General features: G+C 32.6%; 4 protein-coding genes across 6 annotated transcripts in view; 1 reads left to right on the plus strand and 3 right to left on the minus strand.

The window, feature by feature from the left end:
- The first annotated feature begins 210 nt into the window (after positions 1-210).
- LOC126761662 (DNA polymerase delta catalytic subunit) lies at positions 211-4,085 on the plus strand. The gene is made up of 5 exons (XM_050478014.1): positions 211-423; positions 514-2,431; positions 2,498-2,951; positions 3,014-3,475; positions 3,540-4,085. Exons 1-5 carry the CDS (start codon positions 332-334, stop codon positions 3,908-3,910), a joined length of 3,297 nt encoding a protein of 1,098 aa, XP_050333971.1. The 5' UTR covers positions 211-331; the 3' UTR covers positions 3,911-4,085.
- Positions 4,086-4,851: 766 nt separating this feature from the next.
- On the minus strand, positions 4,852-6,511 carry LOC126761684 (ADP-ribosylation factor-like protein 1). Its single transcript, XM_050478044.1, has 4 exons — positions 6,309-6,511; positions 5,933-6,149; positions 5,762-5,873; positions 4,852-5,687 (listed from the first exon to the last, which is right to left on the minus strand). The coding sequence occupies exons 1-4, from the start codon at positions 6,310-6,312 to the stop codon at positions 5,478-5,480; spliced, it is 543 nt and encodes a 180-aa protein (XP_050334001.1). The 5' UTR covers positions 6,313-6,511; the 3' UTR covers positions 4,852-5,477.
- Positions 6,512-6,802: 291 nt separating this feature from the next.
- LOC126761664 (palmitoyltransferase Hip14) lies at positions 6,803-13,680 on the minus strand. 3 transcript variants are annotated; one of them, XM_050478018.1, is made up of 4 exons: positions 13,361-13,680; positions 12,630-13,240; positions 11,894-12,568; positions 6,803-11,745 (listed from the first exon to the last, which is right to left on the minus strand). In XM_050478018.1, exons 2-4 carry the CDS (start codon positions 13,191-13,193, stop codon positions 11,041-11,043), a joined length of 1,944 nt encoding a protein of 647 aa, XP_050333975.1. In that variant the 5' UTR covers positions 13,194-13,240; positions 13,361-13,680; the 3' UTR covers positions 6,803-11,040. The 3 variants fall into 3 exon arrangements, with proteins under 3 accessions (XP_050333975.1, XP_050333976.1, XP_050333974.1); XM_050478019.1 differs by having other exon boundaries at positions 12,630-13,234; positions 13,328-13,680; XM_050478017.1 differs by having other exon boundaries at positions 13,328-13,680.
- A 1,002-nt stretch (positions 13,681-14,682) lies between these two features.
- The window catches only part of LOC126761676 (phosphatase Herzog), a 97,562-nt gene continuing 84,454 nt past the window's right edge, over positions 14,683-27,790 (minus strand). The window contains exons 3-7 of the mRNA XM_050478033.1: positions 20,019-20,254; positions 19,694-19,875; positions 19,466-19,619; positions 19,148-19,290; positions 14,683-18,328 (exon numbers count right to left, since the gene is read on the minus strand). Of these exons, the coding sequence (XP_050333990.1) occupies positions 18,016-18,328; positions 19,148-19,290; positions 19,466-19,619; positions 19,694-19,875; positions 20,019-20,254 (1,028 nt within the window). The 3' untranslated portion in view covers positions 14,683-18,015. The remainder of the gene's footprint in view (positions 18,329-19,147; positions 19,291-19,465; positions 19,620-19,693; positions 19,876-20,018; positions 20,255-27,790) is intronic.

Raw genomic sequence — 27,790 nt, forward strand, 5'->3', positions numbered from 1 at the left:
TGTAATTTTCGTATTGCATTACCCAATTTACTGTAAAGCTTGTGTATGTGGAATCATTAGACTTGGCAAAAAAGCGTTATTAAATTTTTAAAGAAATTATCGTTATAAAACGATTTTCATAAAAATTTAATGAAAAACGATATCAAGAATTTAATTATGGGATAATCGATTTATAAATTTTGCTTCAACCCAAATACCATATCGATACATTATCAACAATCCCTACGAAGCAAGGCGCGAAATACCATACAGCACATTTGAAAGACTAATGAAGTCAGAATCTGCAAGGAAAATTTGCATTTGAGCGAATTTCAAGGAATATTTTAATAAAATGAGTGGATTTTCAAGCAAAAGAAAGTTTCCGGAAAACGGCAATGCAAACAAAAATGGAAACACCGCCTCTGGAAAGCAACAAAAGAAATGGTTTGTTAATGGCGAAATTATGATTACAAACTGGTGATGTTTTTATGAAAAATTTATATATTTACTTGTTTTCATAATATTCTCACAAAGGAACGATGAGGAAGATGATGACTTTGATGGAATGGATTTTGATATGGGTGGAGAAGGGGGTGATGATAAAGATGTGCTACTAGGAGAAGGTCCGGAGAACCAACAAACCTCAGTGAAATGGTCTAGAGTTGATCCCCCCAATTTAGATCCTTCTGTTGACGAATTAACATTTCAACAAATAGATATAGAAAATTACTTGGGCGAACCTATGCCTGGAATGCCAGGTCCACAGATTGGACCGGTACCAATAATACGCATGTTTGGTATTACAATGGAAGGAAACTCGGTTTGTTGTCATGTGCATGGTTTCTGCCCTTATTTCTATATAGCAGCGCCACGTAGTTTCGAACGGAATCACTGCAATGCCTTGCGCGAAGCTTTGGACAAAAAGGTATTAGCAGATATGCGCAGCAACAAGAATAATGTACAAGAAGCTGTGTTAGAAGTACAGCTTGTGGAACGCCTTAATATTTACGGTTATCAAGGCGATGATAAGCAACGCTATATAAAAATAACAGTAACAGTGCCTAAATTGGTTGCAGCAGCAGTGCGATTACTTTCCAATCAAATAATATTGTCGGATTTCGATTTTCAAGACTGTCGTGCCTTTGAAAGCAATATTGACTTCGATATACGTTTCATGGTTGATACACATGTAGTGGGTTGTAATTGGATAGAATTGCCAGCGGGTACATGGCGTATACGCAATAAAAATACTAAACCGCAACCAGAATCACGTTGTCAAATCGAAGTAGATGTGGCCTATGACAAATTTATATCACATGAACCCGAAGGAGAGTGGTCTAAGGTAGCGCCTTTTCGTATACTATCATTCGATATTGAATGTGCTGGACGTAAAGGTATTTTTCCTGAAGCTAAAATGGATCCGGTCATACAGATCGCCAACATGGTTATACGTCAAGGCGATCCCGAACCTTTCATAAGAAACGTTTTTACTTTGAACAACTGCGCGCCTATTGTTGGTTCCGAAGTACGTTGTTTTCCCAAAGAGACGGAACTTTTAGATGCCTGGTCGAGTTTTGTGCGCGAAGTCGATCCGGATATTTTAACCGGCTATAATATAAATAATTTTGATATACCCTACCTTCTTAACCGTGCTGCACACTTGAAGGTGAAGAATTTCGAATATCTCGGACGCATAAGAAATATCCGTTCAGTCATTAAAGAACAAGTGTTACAATCAAAGCAAATGGGTAGACGAGAGAACAAGTATGTAAACTTTGAGGGGCGTGTTCCCTTCGATTTGCTCTTCGTGCTGTTGCGCGACTATAAGCTGCGCTCATACACATTAAATGCAGTGAGCTATCACTTTTTACAAGAGCAGAAAGAAGATGTGCATCACAGCATCATCACAGATCTACAAAATGGTGATGAGCAAACACGTCGTCGTTTGGCTATGTATTGTCTTAAGGATGCTTACTTACCCTTGCGTTTGCTAGACAAACTTATGTCTATTGTCAATTACATGGAAATGGCGAGGGTCACGGGTGTGCCGTTGGAATCTTTATTAACACGTGGTCAACAGATTAAAGTGCTAAGTCAATTGTTACGCGCCGCGCGTACCAAGGGTTTTATAATGCCCGCCCACCAGTCGAAGGCGTCTGAAGAGCAATATGAGGGCGCTACAGTTATAGAACCAAAACGTGGTTATTATGCCGATCCCATAGCGACACTTGATTTTGCTTCTCTATATCCTAGTATTATGATTGCACATAATCTTTGCTATACCACACTAGTGCAGCCGGGTATGAAAGAGCGTCTAGGTCTAACAGATTCCCAAGTAGAACGTACGCCAGCCAACAATACATTTGTACGCTCGGAAGTGCGTAACGGACTGCTACCAGAAATTCTGCAATCTCTACTGGCTGCGCGTAAGCGTGCCAAAAATGATTTGAAGGTAAATGCTAAAAAAATGTTTTGAATTTTTTTTTTTTTTTTTTCAATAATTTTACTTTTTTTTTAGGTTGAAAAAGATCCCTTCCGGCGTAAGGTGCTCGATGGTCGACAATTGGCTTTGAAAATATCCGCCAATTCAGTGTATGGTTTCACAGGTGCGCAGGTCGGTAAATTACCCTGTTTGGAAATATCGGGCAGTGTCACCGCTTACGGGCGTACAATGATCGAGTTGACAAAAAATGAGGTGGAAACACATTACAAAATCGCTAATAATTACGAAAATGATGCAGTCGTCATTTACGGTGACACAGATTCGGTGATGGTGAACTTTGGTGTAAAAACATTGGAACGCGCAATGGAACTCGGCCGTGAAGCGGCCGAAATAGTTAGCGCCAAGTTTGTGCGACCCATTAAGTTGGAATTCGAAAAGGTTTACTACCCTTATTTGCTAATCAATAAGAAACGTTATGCTGGTTTGTATTTCACGCGTCCTGAAACATATGACAAAATGGACTGCAAAGGTGTGTGCGTTTATTTTTTTTCTTTACTTTTTTACTCAATATTTAATGATTTTCCATTCCAGGCATTGAAACCGTGCGTCGCGATAATTCACCGCTGGTTGCCAATCTCATGAACACTTGCTTGCAAAAATTGCTTATCGAACGCAATCCCGATGGCGCCGTAGAATATGCGAAACGCGTCATAGCCGATTTGCTCTGCAACCGCGTCGACATCTCACAGCTGGTGATTACTAAAGAATTGGCAAAGACTGATTATGCTGCTAAGCAGGCGCATGTAGAATTAGCGAACAAAATGAAGAAACGTGATCCTGGCACAGCACCTAAATTGGGTGATCGTGTACCTTACGTGATTTGCGCTGCAGCAAAGAATACGCCCGCCTACATGAAGGCTGAGGATCCACTGTATGTCCTCGAGAATTGTGTGCCCATTGACGCTAATTACTATTTGGAGCAACAACTATCGAAACCATTGTTACGCATATTCGAACCACTGCTCGGAGATCGCGCCGAATCTATACTGTTGAGTAAGTTATCAGAATTTATTAGCTTAGATTTGTATTTTTCAACAAAAACTTCTTCTGCACACAGAGGGTGAACACACACGAACGCGTTCTGTGGTAACCTCAAAGGTTGGTGGTCTGGCTGGCTTTATGACTAAGAAATCGTCATGTCTTGGCTGTCGTGCACTCATGCCGAATGGTTATGAAAAGGCAGCGTTATGTCCACATTGTGAGCCTCGCATGAGTGAACTTTATCAACGCGAAATCGTGGCAAAACGCTCGCTGGAAGAGACTTTCGATCGCTTGTGGACCGAGTGTCAACGTTGTCAGGGTTCGCTGCATGAAGAGGTGTTGTGTTCGAATCGAGATTGTCCGATCTTTTACATGCGTCAAAAGATACGCATGGATTTGGATACACAGGAAAAGCGCGTACAGCGCTTCGGTGCGCCGGATTGGTGACGCATTACCGTTTATATTGCATGAATAGTTTATAAGTGTTTTGTGTCTGATTGCGAATCGGTTGCTAAGAATACTATATTTATATTTTATTTGTTTTACCTCTAAATAACGGAACTTGAAATGCTCTATCCAAATTTGGTTTGTCTGAGTACAATAAATTTAAAATGTTGAGAAACAGTGTGTAAAATGTCATGGTTATGCGGATGAAATTCTGAGGATAGTGCAGCCTGAAAAACTTCGCTCTAATGAGGTTTTCCTGAGAATAATGGAGTCTTTTAACTTTGAACTACATAGAAAATGCCTTATCTAATCTATGATACGATCAACTGCATAATAAAAAAAGAAAATACATTAATTTGGATTGCACCGGAGCTATAATACCCTTCACAAATAAATAATAATAATAACATATAGTTCGAAACACTATAGTACTTAACAATCTGTTAAGAGACTGTGAAAATTTCGTTAAATAATCTAGTGAAATAAAAAAGTTTTCCTTGCGAGAACTTGATTTTGTTCATTCAGTTTGTATGGCAGTCCTCTGCATAATGATCCGATCTAAACAATTTCTTCGGAGATTCCACCGTTTTCATAACCGGAACGGACCCGGACTCTTATCCGGCCAACAACAACAACAATGATCAGATTATTAGAGAGAAAAGGACGTGTTCAAAATTTCACAGCGGTATTTTAATGTATTGGGAACTAGTTTGCGTATATACAGACGGAAGAGGGCCCTGTCAATATCGACGCTTTTGAATTCTATATATAACATATATATATATTTTTTATAGGGTCTACGACGTTTTCGTTGAGTGTTTCAACTTTGTAGCAAACTTAATAAACCCTGTACAGGGTATAAAATAAGAATTTAACACGCGTTCTTGACATTTTTCCACTTAATTAAACTTTGCGTGGTGTTTTATAGATAATACCACAACTTATTTTTATCTTTTTTATTAATGCTATATCGTTTTTTTTTGTTTTTTGTTTTTACAAAGATACCGCGCCAATCGTTGACTATAAACTAAAAAAAACCTACAATGCGCGTTGGTAGTGGAAAGCGCAGCGCTACCCTATTTTTATGATGTTTGGTATTAATCAAGTTTTTAAATTTGGCAAACTTATTATTGGAAATTGATAATTTTTGTAAACACGACTAAAGGAAACGGATTAACGATTCGACTTTAAATTTGTTTATGTCACAGTCAATTAATACATGACTTTAAACACTTTAGTTTAGCAATAGCTTGCTTCAGAAATTACTTTTTGATATTTTTAAACCCGTAATATTATAGATTATTTGTTAGGGAGCGCCGTTGTGAAGTCACATCATAGTAGTGTTTCGTTTTTATCAATACGTTTTCTTATTAATATACACTTGCAATTGCCTTATGTGCTGTCTACCAACAATTTACTTGATTTCATTTACGTGTTTTTTTATATGTAAGTATATAAAATGCATATAGTAATTACTTAAAATTAAGAACAAATAAAATAGTTTAAAGAACTTTTTTTGGGTAAAGTTGTTATGGGACAAGGAGTTTTTTCTATATTTCTAGTTGCACTATTTACGACTTTGCAACGTATTGGAAAGCCAATCCATCGCTTGATCTAAGCCTTCACCTTTGGTCGCTGATGTTTTGAATATTTGAAAAGTTCGATTTTTTAAATTTTCCAAACCCAGCGCATGATGCACTTCCGCCACGGTCATACAACCCTCCATATCCTGTTTGTTGGCGAGCACAACAAGTATGGCGCCGGCAAGTTCTTCTTCCTATAAGTAAAAAAAAAAAAACAAAACAATATTCTTTAAGAACTTCATATATATAGTATTTAAAAAATACGCACTCGCAACATGTACAGCAGTTCATCTTTAGATATGCCTATCCGATCTCGATCTGCAGAATCCACTACATAAATTATAGCATCTGTGTTACTATAGTAACAACGCCAATACGGTCTAAATGCCAAAGAAAATTAAATAAAGTTTTTTTCTTATAAGTTATTTAATTTACAAACCTTATACTTGTCTGACCACCCAAATCCCATACCTGGAATTTTAAATTCTTGTACGTAACCTGTTCGACATTGAAGCCAATAGTCGGAATTGTTGTGACCACTTCACCGACTTGCAGACGATAAAGAATAGTCGTTTTGCCAGCGCCATCCAGCCCCAATATCAGTATGCGCATTTCGCGTGAGCCGAGCAGACCACGAAAGTAACTTAATACACCACCTAAGAATAATACAAACTATTTTAGCTACTAAAAAGTAATTTTTGTTGTTGTTTTTTTTTTTTAAGAGTTTATTCACAACACCGGCAGACATACAATTGGCATAAAGGTTCTATTTCCAACTTAGCCAATCTGTCATTGCTGCCACACGTAGAACTTACCCATTTTATTATCACTACAATACGTTGGTGGCTGGTATTAATATACTTATTATTTATATTGTTGGTATATAGCTTGATTTAGTTGTTTTCCCTATAAAAGTTAATGCACGCACATTTGGTTTAATTATAATAAATACATATGTGAAAATAGTCCGTATTTTCACTTTTTTTATAGGCAGACGATGAGAACGGTTTGATTTATGTCAAAAATTGTTTGTCATGCGTAGCGGTTATGACGTGTCTGTGTAAAGAGAACACAGTGTTGCATTACAAGTGAAACGGTTAAAATAAAATGCGTATACCTTTGTTTTTAATTTTATTTGTTTAATAATAAAAAGTTATTTTTACAAAGAATAATTATGTAAATAAAGACGCTGCTATATATCAGTAGTCAATTAGCAGTAAATGACCAGCAAACTATGTATTAATGCCAACGGAAATAATTCAGCTGAATATCAATTACGTCTAAAATTTAAATAAAAATAATATATAAATTGTTTTAAATTAATTTATTTATTTCTTTCTCTTTCGTATTTAATATTTATTTCAATATTTCTTAAGAACTACAATTTAAAGTTTATTGATTGCTAAATATTATTTAAATGATTACACAAACTATTGTATGCTTTGATATTGATTTCATTATAATTCTCGTCATAACCTCAAGCACACGGATGCAAGTTTTTATGCATATGTATGTATGAATCTTTTGAAATTCATATTTGTTTGCGTTCATGTTGCTGTTGTTGGGTTTTAATGCGATTGCTAAATAAAAAATTAATATTATTACATATACATACAGTAAAGAGCCCTTTTTAATACCATTACATACATATTCCCTTTTGTGTTTAACGTCTTATTAAATATACATTATTTTAGCATTGTTTGTTTTTTATTGTTTACAACTTATGTAAAGCAAAAGTTTACTATATAGTACATTTTTGTAATACTTCATTTTATATTTGAATTTATAAATATACATGTATATATATATAAAGCACACACAGATATATAGCTATGAATATTGTAGAGTTTTAAAAATAATTCTCAAAAAACAAAGACAATGTTTCTCTTAGTTTAATTAAGCTTTTTTGTTTTTTATTTTATTGCATTAGAAAATGTACTGGAGTTAATACACCTAGTAAAAATGTGTCTTAGTAAAACGATGTGCTAGAAAATATCAGTCGGAAATGTTCAAAACACTGTTATTCAATTCCCTTATTAGATATTAAGTTAACGAACATTTGTAGAAATTGTATCTTTCATATTACTTATTAATTTTATTTTCTCATTTTCTTCAAGTGCTTTGAAGTTTGTTATTTGTTATTGAGAAAGTTTCATATCAATAAATTAAAAGAAAAAAAAAACGCTTGTAAAAACTAACTGCTATAAAAACATAAACTTTTTAAATTAACTAAATTGTAGAAACAAATAAATATAACCAATTTTAGGTGAGACTTTCTATTAAATATATATATACATATCCACGTGACTAAATTGTAGAAACAAATAAATATAATCAATTTTAGGTGAGACTTTCTATGAAATATATATATACATATCCACGTGATTGCCACTTTTACTCATATATGTATATAGGTATTGAAATAATAAGCTAATTAATAATTTTCCTTCACTTTCTATGTTTTAAAAATTAAAATGTCATTCCATACAATTTTATTAATTATACATACTCGTAGCTTTATTTAGTGTATATTTCAATTTATTAAAGAGCTGTTAAAAATATTTTATCTATGTGTAAGTTAAATGGTAATGTGAACGTATTTTTAGCATGTTTGGCTGACTAGAATGTTTGGTGCAAATTGTTAGCTTTTTAGTTAAACTTTTTTATATTTTTTATTAAATATTTTTATTTGATGGTATAAGATAGAATGGTTTGAAATGTACAGTTCTTATACGCGCAATACGTATACTTGCGTAATTTTGTTGACATATACATATATTTTGCAATTATATTATTATTTTTTGTTGAATTTAATATTATTTTTTATCTTAACGCTCAAATTTATAGTTATCGATGATTGAAACGTTTTCACGAATGTTATCGATTTCCATTACATGTTTAGGTTAACTAGCTTTTTATTTTGTTTATGTAGCTACTTTTATTTTACATTAACAAATTAAAAAAAGACATCAATTTATATTTTTAATATTATTTTTCGTATTAACAAAAATATTTGGTGTTTTGTTCTCGTTTGTTTATTATATATAGCTTAACTTTCAATCGTAAATTTGCTTGTTCGTTTATACATATGTAAACAATTTAATTTTTGACGCTTTCAAATAAGCAAAATAAATAATTTGCGGCTAACAATATACGCAAAATTATTTCATCTTCAGATTTAGTTTTATTTGTTAATAATAATTTTAAAACACTAAACAAATGTTCTCTATATTGTTTTGCTCACTGACTTTGTATTTATGTTCGTAACTGTATCTACTTATTTACATTTGTTCTGGTGGGAGCAACTATCAGATATTTTGGCGCAGAAAAAATTAAGAGGAGCAAGTGCTAAATGCTGCATAAAATGTTCTAAAAATTGTGCATTTTTTAGAATTTTGTATGGCCATTTGTGATACTTTACAACTACCTCAAGCTTATTTTATGATTTTTGCATGCTTAATTTTTAGATCTTAATTGTGTGTGTTTTTGGTGGGTCATATGTATATGTGTATATGTAGGCGCATAGTTACGTTTTAAGTAAGTCGGTTTTCAATTTGATGATTTTTTCGGTATAAAACTGACGTTTCCTCCTGTAACTACACCTTGTATTGCAAGTTTGTTGTATTACTTAGAAGTAACAAAATAAATGTGCGTATTAAAATTTTCTTTGTTGTAATTATTAATAACTGCGCTTTATATTCTATTATTAAGTATAAATGCCAAGTATAGATTTTGTAAAAAGCAAATGTCACGTGCATTGAACGTTTGTTTTATGACGCAAAATCAATTACGTTAATATAAAGTAAATACACATACATACTTGCTAGCCAAATTTCGAATTACGAAAGAGTAGTTGGCTAACGTTTAACATTAAGGCCTCTAAAAAAATATTTTCTAAAAAGAAAAATTTGATTTATTTGTATAAATTAAGCAATATGTAAAATGGTTTTTGCTTCTTCCTTAAATGTATTAATTTATGTCTATTAAGCAGGTCAAATTGTTCTTCAGTTTTACATTGTTTTAAGCTTTTTTTGGGATTTTTAGAATAAATATTATTAATTCATGCACAAAGATATTAGTATTATATGATTTTGTCTTTTCTTGTCGATTCAAAGTAGTGTTTTTGTTGGTATTGATTTAAAAATATACTATATATTAAGAAGTAATAATATAATTTAAAAAATTATTTATTTAATAAAATAGCATTAAAAAATAAAAATAGGATTATGAAATCAAAATAAAAATGTATTACTTCGAAGTGAAATCGAAATAGTTTAGTAAAAAAAAACTTGTTTAACAAAGATTTTATTTTGAAATTATTTAAAGTATTGATTAATCGGTAAAAATATTGAAATTGAAAACGTACATATATTATCAAAATGGAAACGAAATCGAAATTAAAAAAAAAAAAATTATTTAAAATTTTTAACAGAAACAAAAAAAGCATATTCTTTTAATACAGACAATGTAAATTTTATAATTTTGAATTGAAATATATTTTTAAATATGTTTCTTTATATATTTTGAAATATATTATATAATTTAACTTAATAAACAATGCCTTTTCGGCTAAGTCGAAAATATAAATCTCAAGCTAGAAATGACTTTAAAACTTTCCAACGCCAGATACCACTTTGCTTATCTTTATAGCTTGTTTTACATCAAGAATTTGAAGTAAGCAATACATTTTTCTTATATGTAACAAATTGTTCTCCATATACCTAATGTCATTTCGTTTGCATTTTACTTATATGCACAATATTTTTCATACTATTTTGAATCGGTTTACGTTGACCACACACATACGGCTGCCCAAACTGCAAATGCACTACAATGTCCTACACATATAACCTTTTGTTCTTGCTAATACTTGCTAGTAAGTATTTACTAAAAATTATTTAACTAAGTTTGCACAGCGAGTGATTAGTCTGAAATAATAAAAATTCCTAACCTAAACTGGCAAAGCTTACTATATTGCTCATAAACTGCTATCTAAAACTTTTAAGAAGTATCGAACTACAAAAAAAAAAATTACTTAGTATTAATAATTACATTTGTATTAAGTATATAATTAAATAGGCGCATCAACGAAATAAAACTTACTTATGCTTTGTTCACGCATATTTCACCCAAGCATAATAAATATTATAAACTATAATAATTAGGTTTACATATAATACAGTTTAATACGCTTAGCAAATGCTCCCTACGGCTTGACTATTCACATTACATACAAAGTGGTTGTAGCAGTGGCAAATTTTTATATAAATAAGAACTTGTAACATTGTATAAAAATAACGCAAAATTATTTTAATAAATTTGTAAATATATTAAAAGATGTGCAAATTTCATAAGCACTGCTACAACAACGTTGCATTGCTAACACAAACCATTTCATTTTTGAACCACCTCTACACACCCCGTTACTTAAAGCACTTGAAAAAATGCCATTGTTTGTTTACCTTTACGATCGTGACATGCCTGCGTATTTGCCTAAACATTTGCTATGGGTGCATTGCGCGTCTCCGCATCCCGATTCGACTTATCCTACACGTACTGATAGTGCGCCAACTCAGTGCCACCACCTTCACCATCGGCGTTGCCACGCAATAGCGGTTCTTGTTCCACCGTTGTACGGCCCACCTGCATATCCATATCGTAGTAATTCATCCAATCGACGTGACGCGGTTGCACTAAGCCAAAACATTTGCATTCCAAAAAATCGACCAAGTTGTTGAATGGTCCACGTGTGAAAGGACTATGTCCACCTTTCGCCTGAAAGTGGCGGTAGCGTCCACGATTCATGCGCTCATTGGTAGTCATACCCAAGCAGACGACTTGATATGTCTGGCAAATTGTTAGCAGCACAACCCAGGAGAGATGTAACAATGCATTCGCCATCACCCAACCCACCCAGGCGTTACAATTGGCTATGTCCATAATTGCTTTTTGGAAATCCGCCAGCGGTACGAGCGTAAAGTATACATTACATTGATAGATATAATAACAGGCGCCACCATATAACATCCAACCGCACATGATGAGTAACATCCAGAGGAAACCCATAAAGTAAGCGTGGTTCTTGAGACCAATACAATTGCCCACCCAGGGGCAGTGATGATCGAAACGCGCAACGCAACGATCGCAAACGCTGCAATGCTTTGAACGTATCGGACGCCGTACCAGACAGCCGGAGCAGAAAGAAGAGGGTTCAAACCCAATACCTCCGCGTTCTGACAATTCGACAATCGTCTGTAATATAAAATTTTTGTATTGTGAATTATTCAAATAATAAGATATGTGTAGCGGAAGAACTAAAATAAAGTTTATAAGAGGCATATGTGCACATTTAGTTCATAAAAAACTGTCTTAGCACGCAATCTATCAAAGGAATTCTTACTTTAAAACGTTGCTCCTGCGTCGGTCGTATAATACCTGGATCACCTTTCCATGATTTCATAAAACATACCCAAAGTGCTGCGGAGCAAGCCAAAAACACTAAGGTTTCCGCAAACGAAACCGCATCCACAATATATACAATCCACGTGACGTAGAACCACGCTTTCGTCGCCAGATACACGCTTAACGGTAATAATGCCAGCAAATGCTCATCGAATAATGCCTTACCAAGCGTATGGAAGATGCCATACAAGCATCCAAGAAGGAAGAATTTAATTATATACAGTGTATTTAGTGTAAATACGACGCCAGCTAAATAAAACGCCGTGAATGGACAGGCAACCATTGCCCACCAACGTAGACGTTTGTCATGACGCAAGCGTGATATTAATGACCGTTGTGTTTGGGTTTTTTGTGAAGCCTCACGTACGCGATCTAATACTTTGGAACCAATCCATATTGCGCCTGCCTGTGATTCCAGCATTGTTAAAGGCGTTTCGCCACGCAAATTAGGAACGTCGAGGGAGGCGCGTGATTTTAGAACCAATGTAGAAATCGCAGTAGCGTTGCGTGCCAGTATGGCCCAATGTAATGCAGTGTTGCCGTGCGTGTAATCGACCATAGCTGGATTTGCGCCAAGCGTGAGCAATAAACGTACGGGATCCAGTGCACAGACCTAACAACAAGTTATTGTATATTTTAATGACCACATGCAAATTTATAATTTTAAAATTTACCTTCCAAGCGGCCCACATGAGCGCAGTCATCCCGCCACGATCTTGCAAATCTGGATCAACACCTTTTGCTATGAAATAGGCAACCAAAGCTGTGTGCGCAAACTGTGCTGCAATGTGTATGCAGGAACAACCCTCGGCATCACGTATGCGCGGATCAGCACCAGCATTCATCAGCAGCACAACAGAACCGAGATGCCCTTGCCTTGTTGCCCAATGTAAGGGTGTAGCATTCAATTCACCACCTACGGCATCTACAATGGCGCCTTTCTCCAGGAAATAACGTATTATATCACGCCTATTATTAATGGCTGCCCAATGTAGCAAAGTTACAGTCTCACTATCCGGTTGATTAACATCCCAACCAGATTCAATAAGTTCACGTACACGTGCTATAGCGCCATACTGTGTCGCTTTGACTATATCGAATCCGCTGTAATCTGGTTCCACCGGTGCGGTGGGTGGCTGCTGTGCCATAAGTGCAGCTTGACGTTCAGCATCGCGATCATTTTCCGTACCAGGCACACATGAGCCAGTCGTAGCGACATTGCAAGCGGTCTGATACATGGTACTGGGATATTGATGTAACCGTGATAGGAATAGACTTGCTTCAACTATAATAAGTAGTTAATTATTTTTTTATTTCTAAATCTATATTTACAAGTCAAAGCAGCGATGTATAAATATACTTTGTCGCTTACCTATTCAATTGCAACTTTTTTCTTAACACTAACCAGTGGGGTCCTTAAAAATGAATCAGCCTGCAGCCGTTGCTGCTATCATAAAACGCACTTATGCGTTGGTATGAGTGTTGGAGCACTCAATCCAGCATTAGGGGCAATTTTAAGCAGCTTATACAAAAACACTTGGTAAATATACACTGCGTTTTATGAACGCGCCATTTAACTACGCAATTTGACTTTTTCAATAGATAAATACTTTTTTTCACGCTAGTTAAAAGAAAAAGCCAAATTTTATCACGCAACTCGGAAAAAGTAGATTACACTCAAAAATTTGACCACTTTTGACATTTCAAGTGACAATTCGCTGCTGTTGTCAGTGGGGGTGACATTTTTCCTAAAGATATGTGTTTGTGTGTATATTGTCATGTGCAATGGTACGAAAGTGACGACAAAAGAAACGAACCAATTAGCGATGATGCCATCGCAAACAAATAAAATGTTATACCCTTTAGACACAGCGAATTATATGTATTGAAGCAGTGGAATTCAACTATGACGTCATGACATCTGCTCCAAACTGTTGTTGCTATCGTAGTGGCAGAAACATTCTGAAATAATTTGAACTATTAAGAAAACTTACCATTTGTTAATAATATATGAAATAAAACGAATATTTCCCCTCATCATATTTTATTTTGCTGATTTCTTCGTGTTTTATTCATTTTATTTGACCGTATCATAAAGTTAAATAGTTTTACACTTAATTATGCTATGATGATAAAATTAAAAAATATACATTATAGTTTTTTCTTATGTTTTAAGAAATACATACATACATATATGTATGTGTATGTGTTGCTTTGCCTGTTACAACACTGCAAAGGAACAGTGGGCGCTAAACTAATCATACAGCGTAAAACAAAGTTTACCGATTATTATTTTTAATTAATTGGATTGGAAATTTATCTGAAATAGTTTATAAAAACTATAACTTTTTACTATCACACATTTTTTCGCTACATAAAGGTCTTTTTCAATTAAATGCTCCCACTATTCTCTTACAGTATTGCACACATATTTTGTTTCTGTCACTTTTCATATAAAATGTGTGACTGTCAATATTTTTTTATTAAAGTTTATTTTATTTTTGCAGATCATTAATGATCAATGATGTTGCTTAGTTTTTTAAGCCTATGATATATATTTATTTATTAGTATTATGCCTTGGGATATATAATGTATAATATAAAAAATAACGTTTACAACGTTTATACGCTTTTTTTTATTAGTTTCTATATTTTACAAAAATGCGTTTTTTCACTTATAATTATGCAAGTTTATTTTTTAATATTTGCTTTAGGGTTTCTTTTCTAGTTTTTGTATATATTTCTTTCTACTGTTTTGGGCTGGATAAGTGTTTTTATTGATTTGTTGTGTTTTTGTTTTACATTTAGACTTTTGAGTTTTACTTTTATGTTAAATTCCTTAATTTGTCGCCATGCTAACCGATCAAAAATGTTGGCGCAGGAAATGTGTACATGCAAAAGATTTGTTAGTGTAAAATTAACGGTTTGCAAGTGCGTTAAATTGTGTATTTTTTGTTAAATAAAAATGTAAATAGCAATGCAAAAAATATAGTAGTTTAGTTACAAATATGCATTTTTTAGTTTTTTGAAATACATCTAATATTAATTAAGTGTAAAAATCATTGGTATGTTTATTGTACAAGGATATAGGGAGATGGAGGTAGTGAGCGCAGCTAAGAGCTTTGATGAATATATGTTTGTATTTAGTATTAAATATTATTTTTACGAGTTTAGGTGGGCCGATGCATTTTTGCTTGCGCTTAAATTTATTCAGCATTTGCAGTTTCTTACTATTATGTATGTATGTATATATACTGTGTTGACTATGTAACTTCTGTCAGAGCAGTGTTGTGCTATTACGCAATATTCTTTTATTTGATAGTGGCAATATTTCTATTTTACACATTGATATACTATTTGCAAATTTGTATGTGTGTGTGTGTTTTTAATATATTTCTAACATTTATAAAGCTCAAAAATTTTAGCAGTTACAGATATATGTACTTATACTTATTTTATTACAATGCTGGTTGGTTCCCGAAACTGACAAGCTGCGCTCAATTGCCGTAAATAATATTCTTAATAAACAATTTTATTAAATTTTCATAATCTTAAACTGCCAACACACTCTTGTTAATCGACTTTGATCGATAGTTCGCTGAATGCTGTCATAGATAAATAACGGAAACGGAAACACATCAGTAGGAGAATTAATTACAGGAATAATTACCGAGTATTTTCATAGTTTCACTAGAAAAAAGCAGACTAAAATGGAAGCTAATAAGAAGCAATATTATATTGCGATGTATGCAGCAAATTATTAATTAGTTTATAAAAGGTTTGTGGTGTTGATATGTGATGGAAAGTGTGTAAGCCGCTTTCGCTAATCTTACTTAAGATATGAGAGAAATATACAGCTTATTAGTGCGTGGAATGCTTCTTGAATAAAAATCCAAATTGTGTTTAGGCAATCTGCCGCAGAAAGTGTATTATTTAAATCCTGGTACCGACGAAAATATGCTGACTGTAAAAACATAAAAATGTTAAAATTAAAACTAAAATAAGAGAAATACATATGAATTTAATCGTTTACCTGTGATTGTAGTGCCAACGCAAAATATTCTTATACATCTTAAGATTTCGTCCGTATTTATTATATAGTATAATAACAGCATATATGTATGTACATATAATATTTATAACTTCCCGAATTAATTGTTGAGTATAAATTTTGCGTTTTTCTGTCATATTGCAATTTTAACTATTCGAAAAATAAAATATGAACAGTACAAATCGAAAAGAATATACAAAGTATTATTAAATGTTCAAAGTGTATGTAATTAAAAATTATTTGTGTACAACTTGTTATTTAATTTCTTTTAATTAAATATAATGAATACAAAATAAAAACCAAGAGTGTTTTTTGTTTATTTAAGTTAATTTTTTATTGCATAAATTAAAAACAATTACTTTTTTTCGCTGGTTTGTTGTAAAATACAATATAAATTATTTAAAATTAAATTAAATTGGTTTACGTAAAAATTATTGTTACAATTTGTTTTTTTTTTGTAGTGTGTAGAGTTAAGAGTTTGCAGGGATATGGTGTCAAAATAAACTTAAAATTAATTATGTAAAAATCGGTACTTTAATGTACTTTATATATAAGTAAATATATTATAAAATTAAAACAAACAAAACTTGTGAAAGAAAAAGAAAAGTTAAAATTAAACAATAACAACAGTTAAAATACACTTTTCTTTACTTTCAACTATTAGCTAATATAGAATATAAATGTGAGTAAGGATAAACTGATTGGTTGTACGGTGTGTAAGACACGGTGAGCGCGAGCATAGCAAAAAAATGTATGTAAAAAGCTGTGTTGCATACAAACATGATGAATACGCATTGCTATGTATGCAAGTTCATTACTATTTGCTTGTTGTTGGTCTATGTTTGTATGTGCGGCAGGAGAGCGCTACTATATTATGTAGTTAAAGTGTACCTTTATATAACATTATTGTTTTTTTTGTTCGCTCTTGTTTTTAGTGTTGCTTTATTTTTGCATATTTTCGTAGATTTTCGCATATCTTCTGTGTTTTTTTTTAATTACGCAGATGTCGGTGTATGCTAGTTATATTTTAATAAAAAATATAGATGCGCTCGAATTTACAGGCATTGACGCATAAATACATATGTATGTATGTGTGCATATTTTTTGTTTTTGTTCGTCTGTATACATATGCTTAACACTTCGTTTGCCAATCATTGCTCATACAATGTCGCTGATTATCTTTTTTTTTAGCTTTTTATTACTTTTTATTTTAATTTTTTTGTTTGCATTCGTCTTTCGTTTCGATTTTTTCATTTACACGCACACGTTTGCACTTTTCAAAGAGTTCGTTTCACACATTTCACACCTACAGATTATCATTACATTACACGCTGCTCATTCTACTTTGCAATACTATCTATTACTTTTACTTTTTGCTGCTTCTGCTACTACTTTTGTTTGGTGGTTGTGGGTTACATTTGTATGCATTTGCCTGACTTATTAACTGTATGTATGTATGTAGTTATGTTGTATGTAATGCTTTACAGCTGCGCTTAATAATAATTATAAACTTGTTCAGCATCTTCTGTTAATTTGTTGTATATAAGTAGGTTGTATATACTACTTTTATGTGTGTGTATTGCAATTCTTTGCTACATCCTTAGCCTAGATGTGTGTGTGTGTGTATTATTTATAAATACATGTTTGTTACAGCATATTTAATCTTCGATTTGTTTCAACACATTTGCATGTGCATATATGTATGTATATATATAAGTAGTATTAATTCAATTTCATTTTTTTTTCTATTTTTCTTAATAAAAAAATTGCAGCAATTGTTATAGGAAAGTATTTCGCGGGGGGATAGGTAGCGCGTTAATTTGTTTGTTTGTGTATTGTATAATTTCTTGTTTACATATAAATATATATGTATGTATGTATATATCTACATATATAATATTAATATTATATACATATTTCTTGTATATATGTATGTATGTGTGTACGCTAGTTTATTTAAAAGCAAAAAACGCAAATTATATATTAATAAACATCAATTCCCACTGATGTTACGTTTTATTACTTAAATCGGGCGGATTTGGCGGACTACCTTCCAGCTGCTGCTGCTGCTGGTTTGTTTGCAGTTGATGCTGTTGTTGTTGCTGCTGTTGCAACTGATGTGGATGCTGTGTCGTTAGCAATGTCGGTACTGATATTGTTGTCGCTTGCGTAATTACCGTTGTTGCTGTAATCGTTTGCTGCACTCCTCCCTGCTGCTGATTCTGTGGATGTGTCGTTTGTATTTGCAATTGTTGTTGTTGTTGCATAGTTTGATGCAACTGCGACTGCGGCATGGACATTTGCTGTTGATTCGTGTTGTTGCTATTTCGAGGGAAAGAGAAGCGCAAAATTAGTGTCTATAAATACATCGAACGAACTTTATAAGAATATTATTTCAAATAGTTATTTTCAGAGCAGTTTGTGGTTTGTATTTTTATATTTTATTTTCTATTCTGTTAATTATACTATTTGCTGCATTTCAATGGCAACATGTGAGTTATTTCAATAAAATTGAAATAACGTATTTTTCTTATAACGGTGCATATTTGAGCTTAGAATGAATAAAATCGGACAAAAATTTTCCTAGACCCCACATAATTAGCAGGCCTTATGTACCTAAGGTACTTCCCTGGGTTTAATCCTTGCTAGCTGCAAGAGTATGAAATGTTCGGCTATACATGGACTTAGCTCTTCCTTAATTCTGATTATGGGATTAAAAACTAAATTTTAAGTTTTCAAATCTCATTTCTTATTACAAATTCAATTTTTAATCACATTTTGGACGATTTGTTACTTAATAAATTTTGAAGTAATATTTGAAAACCGAATGCTCAATCTACCTATACTATAACCTCGATAGTATACTATATTGTTTTGAGAATTGAATGAGAGCTAGACTAACTCCGGGTTACTTAAAAAACATTGATAGACAATAAATATCATCTTGAGCGATCTTCTCCCTATTGATGAAGCCGAACGCTCCCTCACCAGATTTTTACTTTGATAAAAAAAAAATAAAAATTGAACTAGTCCTTCGATTATTACCCTGCTATTCAAAAGCATTATTCTTTTTCCGTTTAAAATAAGAACTTCCTCGAGTAAATAATTTAAAATATAAAAAATAATCGCGTTTTCACTTACATTTTCGCAACATTATTCAGCGGATTATTGGAATTGCACAGAACGCTATATACAGAATCAACTTTGCTGAGTTTTTCAAACAACGGTATGAGCTCAAGCAACTCCGAATCGTTCGTGTCATCAAACCATGACTTTACAGGAACCTGCAATGGTAATGAAATATTAATGAAATTAAACAGATAAAACATATGTTTGTATTTGTATTCACAATGCAAAATTAAGTTTTTGTATACAAAAAGTAATAAAAAGCACTAAATATTATTTGTTTAACAGCTTTATGCCATTTTCTTCAATATGTTGCAAATATTGCCTACTTACCGCATTATCTGGATGAAATATATAACTCGCTGGTGAATTATCAACAATGACAATTTTTTGTAAATCACGCCCAAGACGATTTAAATCCTTAATATAATTTCCCCTGTAATAAACGCACGATTCCCTAAACAGTCTTGCGCGAAACACATCCCATCTAAAGATAAAAAGGCAATTAATTATTTAATTCAATTGTATGAGGGTAGAAAAAGTCTATTAAATCACACATACTTGTCTAACAGATCGGCAACGGGATCCGCGTATTTGGCTAGTGATGCTGTAAATAAAACACACTCGTACAATTCGCCCATTTTTCGCAGGAACTCATCGACATAGGGCCGTTTGAGTACATAAACTTGATGTATAGTGCCATCAATTTCCACTGGTACAATAAAATCAGCATTTGGAATCGGCTGTAATTGAAAGTGTGCAATTAAAGAGTGAAAATTAATTATAAAAATAACAAAAAAGGTAATTTGTAGGTCATAAAATATAATTTTATACTTTTAAGTATGCAGCATTGAATAGTGACAAGTATGCTTGTATTTACCCTTACCTTAAAACTACTGTGCACTAATGTCTCATCCAAATCGATGACCATGCATTTTTTATGCATATCCGAGTGCCTAACCTGAGGTAGTAGGTACCTTTGTTGGTCCGGTAATGGTGGCGGTGTTGTGGAACCATCGATTGATGTGCCATTTTGATTGGTTTTCGTACGATTACGTCGCCAGCAGCATAGAAACGATTGAAAGAAGCCGCGTTTTGGTGGTTTTAAACGTTCGACATCATCTAAAATATTTAAGAAGACGCGGTATTAGTTACGCATGTTATGTTTAATGTATATTTAAGAATATACGAAAATAAATTAATTTTTGTAATTTATATTTAATTAATTATTACTGTTTTCACAAAAGTAACCATAACCTATAAATATAAAATAATGAAATTAACCCCCTGAATGATATTCACTGCATTTTATTAAATCAAAACCTTATCAAATAGCCTACTATTTGGATTCAAATTAATAACTTTACTTAATTTTCCTAAAAAAGAATTGTGTGAACCGATTTCAAAATAAAATATTATTGATATTTTTAAATCATAAGCCTATAACATAACCAAATTTTTCAGAGGAACATAACCTCACTTTTGTGTAAAAAACATTTTTTTCAAAAAATTTCTCAAATATTATTTGCTGACATTTCTAAAATCCCATAGCTATCACGTAACCAAATTTTCCAGATGAATATTAGCTCACTTTTGTGTATAAAATATATTTTTAGAAAATTTTCTCAAATATAACCTTATTTAATTTTCCTAAAAAAGAATTGTGTGATCCGGCCTCAAAGTGAAATAATATTGACATTTTTTAAATCATAAGCCTATCACATAACCAAATTTTTCAGAGGAATATAATCTCACTTTTGTGTAAAATTTTTTTTTTTTTTTAAATTTCTCAAATTCAAAATAATTTTTCATCACATCACCGAATATTTGGTTACAGAAAAATATAAATTGACTTATTTTTCTAATCATAAGCCTATCACATAACCAACTTTTCAGAGGAACATAACCTCACTTTTGAGTATAAAATATTTTTTTGGAAAATTTCTTCGATTCAAAATAATATTTGATCACATATAGTAATATTTGGTTTCAGAAAAACATAACCTCACTTATTTTATTATATTTCTAATTGAAGAAAATCTGAAAGCGATCTCATATTTGCTCAAATTTCAAAATCTTATCATATAATCAAAGCTTTTAGAGGAATATAACCTCACTTTTGTTTATAAAACATTATTCTTTTTGGAAAGTTTTCATAAATTTAGAGTTAAAAGCTCATAAAATTGTATTCTTATTTTTAACAATTAAAGATTAAAAAATTAAATAAAAAATTTAATACTTTATATTATTATTTTCAGTAATAAAATCTGCAAATGAAATAATTTCATTTTGTGTAATGAAATATTATTGAATTTATTTCTCCCAAGCTAAGACAGTGACAGCTAGATATGTACCTTCATTTAAAAATTTTAAAATCACAAGAAATTCCAAAAATTAACTACAAAACATCTCAAAAACATAATTTGAAATCTCCAACAAAATTGTTTAGCCACGACCCCTCGTTACAACGACGACCTAACCATAACCTATACTCTTAAACTAGTAGCAAGTTGTACTCTCAAACAATAAATTCATAAACTTAAAAAGCGACCATTTTAACATAGTTTTTAGCACGAATCATACTCTTCAGCATTGGCAGCCACTTGAGCTTGACTTTCGCGTAAAATTCTCTGCATAACTTTACATCTTTTTTGCTGTTTTCGATTCGTTTTTTATGCTAGTTGCAAGAATTTGCACTTCCTGTCCGCGTCTCGCTTCGCCGCTGCGAAAAACAAACCGAGCGAACAGTCTTAATTGCTTTAATTGTCAATGACCTGTCGGCGGACGGTGAGGGCACAAGTCGCCGCACCCATTCTTCAATGTAAACTTTCGCTTTCGCTGAATTTGCATTATTATGTAGTTGAAAGAGCGAAAAAATAACTGTTTGTCGTATGCTAAAATGTTTTGTCTTTAGGTATATACATATGTATGTAAGAATATATTCACAAGTTGGTCGATGCCTACGGGTGGCAATGACATGCTGAGGTGAGTAATTTCGTCTTGCTGGAAATATGTTTGCGGAATAGTGCAGAACTAGTAGATTACGTTAAAAATGGAGGCAAATAAGTATTAGAAATGAATAAAAATATTAGTACCAAATCGACCACTTTTGACAATTTGACAATTTTTTTTTAAATAAATAAAAAAAATAGAAAAAAAATCGACCCACTCCGGGATTAGCAGGGATAGTTGTCAAATTAATCGAATTTTTTTTTTGAGGAAAAAAAAAATGGCGATTTTCCATAAAAAAATGACGATTTTTTTAAAAAAATGAGTATTTTCATTTTATATAATTTTCGTGTTAACGGTAATTTTTTTTATGAATTTTTTAAAATATCATTTAAAAAACAAAAATTCGCAAAAAAAAGGAACTTTTTAAATATAAGTTTCTGGCTATTTGAAAATAATAAAAGCTATATTTTTTGAAAAATTCATAAAATTTTTTTGAGTTGGACAAAAAATTTTAAAAAATTCTCAAAAATGTTTTTCAAAGGGTAGAAAAGGATGAATAAGTTTCAGCAAAATCTAAAGGGGTCGGTTTCAAAAGTGGTCGATTTGGTATGGAATACCCCATAAAAATATTAGTATCTTAAAAATTTGTTTCAGAATTCAAAAATAAATTTTTTAAAATATTTTACAAAAAAGTTCATCCCACCTGGCCAAAAATTAATGCCATATATTCTTGTTACGCATTTTTTCGACCACAATACCGTGACATATTTTGGCGCCTGTTGCACGATAATGCGCCGTGTCATCGGTCGCCGCTTGTCACTGATTTTTTGACAAAAACTCCATATTTAACCATTAATTTCATAGAGCAATATCTTTTTTTGAACAATAATTGCCCATGAAATATACACTGGTTTCAGGACATTTCAATTAAAAAGGCGACGACCGATATTTTCATAGCTTCCGAAAAATGATTTTAAACATTTTCATTTGCAAAAATAAAATATTTCGTAAACGCTGTATCGGGGCACAAGGAAACTACTTTGAATCAAAAAAAATATAACTTTTGAAAAATATTAATTTTTTGTTGTTTTTTTTAACAGTCCTGTTTCTTTTGCGACAGACCTTGTATATTAAGAAATTGATGGAGTATCAATGGAAGTACTTGGAATGATTTAATGGTTAAAAATGATTTTCAAAACAATCTAAAACTTGTAAAAATTAATCTCCGATTATTAAGGTAGAACTATGTGGTTATCAAGACTAAAACTACCCATAACGGTTTTCAGAACTATTTTCAAGAAGAAATTTTGTCTGGCAACCCTCATTGAACTGCATGGATATTTGTATATACTAGTTTCAGGGAATATTTGTTCAAAAAAAAAAAAAATCATTAATATTTGAAAAAATAGCAATTTATTCTTTTAAATTGTTTCACTCGCTTAAAAGCGAACCCAGTGTAACTGTAATTTTCTGCTAACTAAGTATATGAACCTAACCAGCACTAGTAACTGTGGTTTTTACAAAGCTCGTAGACAAACAAACACTTGTTGCTGTCGAAACAAAGTGCTTTCGTCACGACGCACAAAAAATTTAGGTCAAATCGTTCAATTGACCAGAGGTTAGTAAACTCACCCCACCAAAATACCAACGTTTACTACACTTTTTCTTGGAAAGCAAAAGTTTAGCTGGCTACTAACCAAATGAGAAACAAATAGATACCGTTACCTAGCAAAACTTTGACAACTATTCAATATAGAACATATCCTCATTTGACATACATATATTTTTTGGCAAGCTATGCAAACATTGCTATCAACATATTATTTATTTATAGTTATTATGTATGTATGTATAAAAGGTATGTATTTATACACATTTGTATTAATGTATTTATATAAACGCTTATATATATTAATACCCTTTAAGCGCTCAGGCAAAATTAATTTCCTGTTGGATAAACGACCTGAAAGAGCAATAGCTAGCCATGTATGTATATACATACACACAAACATGTATAGGTGACTCGACTCGCACGAAAATATTGTTAAGTAATAAAAAAGTATGCAGAATAGCGAACTCGTAAAATTAGCAAGAATACAAGCAAGTCGACTGGTTGACCCAAATTCGTCTGTGACCCGAGTAATTCAAACAAATGCATATAACAACAAATACAGTTGTTGCAATTGTATATATATGCATTTTATGTGAATCGATGTACATATGCGTAAGTAAATAAGAGTATTGAGGTACACACGTTATAAATAAGTCGAATTGTGTTGCAAGAGCAACAGTTGCCATTATACAGGGTGACGATATAATAGCGTAACATAATATTTTCGTATTTTTAAAAGTCAAAAATCGAGAAAAAATAAATCGCAACTATTAAAACTAAAAAAACGATAGTAGTGCTTAAGAGGCACATTTGGCGTGAAATAAAAAAAAATCGATATTTTTATATGTTGATAGGTTATACCTATACTAAAATTTGATATCGCTTTCCAGAATAGTTATTGAGATACAACTTCCAAAATGTAACCGCTCGGTTTAAACAGTTTAGTGAGTTCATCTTTAAACGTGATTTACTCGTAACAGCATTTTTTGATTTTTTTACAGTGATTTGTAGGATCCGATAACTAACAAATTTTTTCTATATATTTTTTTATATTCCATACAGCAGTAAGGGCCTATAATAATAATTTTTATAGTCCGTTTTTTGGCTTATATAAGTTTATGATGATATTGATATCATCGGCCTCAACACCTTCGCCGTTAGTTCTGCTTTCTCCAGACTGGACAAGGAAGCAAAGCAAATGGGTCTGGCAGTGAACGAGGGCAAGACGAAATATCTTCTGTCATCAAACAAACAGTCGTCGCACTCGCGACTTGGCTCTCACGTCACTGTTGACAGTCATAACTTTGAAGTTGTAGATAGTTTCGTATATTTGGGAACCAGTGTAAACACCACCCAGTGTAAACACCAGGATAACTTAACAGGTGCTACTTCGGACTGAGTAGGCAATTAGAAGCAAAGTCCTCTCTCGACAGACAAAAACCAAACTCTATAAGTCACTCATAATTCCCGTTCTGCTATATGGTGCAGAGGCTTGGACGATGTCAACAACTGATGAGTTGACGTTGCGAGTTTTCGAGAGAAAAGTTCTGCGAAAGATTTATGGTCCTTTGCGCGTTGGCCACGGCGAATATCGCATTCGATGGAACGATGAGCTGTACGAGATATATGTATGACGACATTGACATAGTTCAGCGAATTAAAAGACAGCGGCTACGCTGGCTAGGTCATGTTGTCCGAATGGACGAAAACACTCCAGCTCTGAAAGTATTCAACGCCGTACCCGCCGGGGGAAGCAGAGTAAGAGGAAGACCTCCACTCCGTTGGAAGGACCAGGTGGAGAAGGACCTGGCTACGCTTGGAATATCCAATTGGCGCCACGTAGCAAAAAGAAGAAACGACTGGCGCGTTGTTGTTAACTCGGCTATAATCGCGTAAGCGGTGCCTACGCCAATTAAGAAGAAGAAGTTTATAAATAGCATTAATGCGACAATAAAATACTATTGCACGATGAAAATGCTTGTTTTCGAAATTATTCAAAAATTTGCGGTTATGTTTTTTGTTTTAGATTTATATAAAAAGGGTTTAAAGTGACGCAAGTTGTTTCTTTCTTAATTCATATTTTTATTATCTTTTTATTATAACCTGATAATTTGAAATTGAAACACAATTCATTTGAGGTTAGGTTTAGAAATAACATCACTTTTAAGGCTGAACTTACTACTTTTGTTATTGATTTTTTAATAAATATTAATATTAAAGAAAACAATTATATTTTGATCTACATATTTTCAAAAATTTAATTTTTAGAAATTTTTATTTTTTTTTTGTAAAATTTTTAATCAAATCATGTATTGAATGAAAATTTGTGCTGGAATAGAATTTTGTCCACATGAAATTTGACACACTGTATATACAAATATATCGACATAAATATCAGGTGCAACATAAAGAAATAAATATAAAAATATAAATACATATATACTTATGTATATACAGTATTATATAACATATAAATGTCTGTATCTATGTACATATGTATTCTTCTACACGAGTGCACAGCACACAAACACACACACACACCTATTGCTAAAAAACGGAGTAACTTTTGTACATACATTGTGCGCACCAATGCGACCTACATTGCGGATACGCGTTTATTAATTAATACATATGAACCGCACATGCACTTACACACAATCATATGCATGCACTTTGCATCACTCATACGCCGTGTACACCAGTGGCTGCGGTTGAGATTTGAGATTGCAACAGAGGAACTATAAAATAGAAAGGCAAAAATGCACACCAGACACATATGGACAGACAAATATGTGATGAAAAAAAACATATTTTTCATATGTATATGTGTAATATATAAATGTTTTTGCTCTGCTGGGTAAGGCAGTCGAATTCGACATGCAAATGCATTTAATATTATTAATAAGTACATATGCCCCAATAAATGCATTCATGCATACATACGTCGCGCACTTACAAACACATACATATATATTTTTTTCTATGCACACACACACACATACATATGCGCGAGTAAGTGCACTTTCACATACACACACACATACATATAATGTATGCATAAAGTTGGGTGCATAATGTGCATGTGTCTGTGTTGCAAAATGAAATTTGCAATTTGTCTGGTTGGTTGTTGTTGCTGCACTAGCAAGTGCATGTAATATGTGAAATATTCAATATGCATACATAGCAAGGGCTTATGCGCATATAACTGCAATATAGGCTCCATGTATATATACAATGAACGATGAATTAAGTACATTTCTCGACACGCACGCACACACACGTACGCATTAAAATTATGAAATTGAAAGTTTTACGCGTTTAATTGATGTCGAAAGCGATGTCAACGCTGTTAACACTCTTGTTAGCGTAAAGTCACATTTAGCAAATGGCATTTGCAATAATTAACAGAGAGGCGTGCAGAAATTGAAACAAATGTAGGCGAACGAAATCAAGGATAATTATAAGGAGCTTATGCTTAATTAAGGAAAATAACTACATATGTGTAAGTAAAAAAAAATATTTTTTTTAATGCAAAAGCTATGGTTTTTTTAATCAATAGCAATTTACTGTTTTTTATTATTTTATTTCAAAAATGTAACTCAGACATGTACAATTAGTATGAAAACTAAGACAAAATGACGAGTTTCTATGATTTTTTTTATTTTCGCTCGAAAATTGATCCATCAAGGAGTTCATCAAGGACCCCAGCAAGTTTGTTGCTGCTGCTGCTGCCTCTGCTCCAGCTGCTGGTGCTGGCGCTGCTGCCGAAAAGAAGGAAGAAGCCAAAAAGGAGGAGTCGGAGTCCGAGGAAGACGACGACATGGGTTTCGGTCTCTTCGACTAAACAACTCAACAATATGTAACAATTCCTTAGGATACACATTAAGTATTGCTTCTACGAATAGCGCGCAACTTTACACTGGAATTCTTTAGTAAGGCTAATTTGGCGTGAATTTTTGTGAAGTTCTGATGCACATGACTATGGCTGACCTCTAGTTGCGACTTCTCAACAACAAATACATATTAGGTTGTCAAAAAAGTCTTGCGGTATTTTCGCTAGTTGGCGCTGAAAGCGCGTAGTTCTAGTTTTATTC

Source organism: Bactrocera neohumeralis, chromosome 6, assembly GCF_024586455.1.
Source record: "Bactrocera neohumeralis isolate Rockhampton chromosome 6, APGP_CSIRO_Bneo_wtdbg2-racon-allhic-juicebox.fasta_v2, whole genome shotgun sequence".
Lineage (NCBI taxonomy): Eukaryota > Metazoa > Arthropoda > Insecta > Diptera > Tephritidae > Bactrocera > Bactrocera neohumeralis.

Bases quoted from the DNA above. Each gene is read 5' to 3' on its own strand.
- LOC126761662 (XM_050478014.1), top strand. From the start codon at position 332: ATGAGTGGATTTTCAAGCAAAAGAAAGTTTCCGGAAAACGGCAATGCA. The intron at 2,432-2,497 runs GTAAATGCTAAA...CTTTTTTTTTAG, and splicing joins GTGCCAAAAATGATTTGAAG to GTTGAAAAAGATCCCTTCCG. The intron at 2,952-3,013 runs GTGTGTGCGTTT...TTTCCATTCCAG, and splicing joins TGACAAAATGGACTGCAAAG to GCATTGAAACCGTGCGTCGC.
- LOC126761684 (XM_050478044.1), bottom strand. The intron at 5,874-5,932 runs GTTTGTAAATTA...TTTGGCATTTAG, and splicing joins GGTGGTCAGACAAGTATAAG to ACCGTATTGGCGTTGTTACT. The intron at 5,688-5,761 runs GTGCGTATTTTT...TTTTACTTATAG, and splicing joins AACTGCTGTACATGTTGCGA to GAAGAAGAACTTGCCGGCGC.
- LOC126761664 (XM_050478018.1), bottom strand. From the start codon at position 13,193: ATGTATCAGACCGCTTGCAATGTCGCTACGACTGGCTCATGTGTGCCT. The intron at 12,569-12,629 runs GTAAATTTTAAA...ACTTGTTGTTAG, and splicing joins TCATGTGGGCCGCTTGGAAG to GTCTGTGCACTGGATCCCGT. The intron at 11,746-11,893 runs GTAAGAATTCCT...TTTATATTACAG, and splicing joins CGCAGGAGCAACGTTTTAAA to ACGATTGTCGAATTGTCAGA.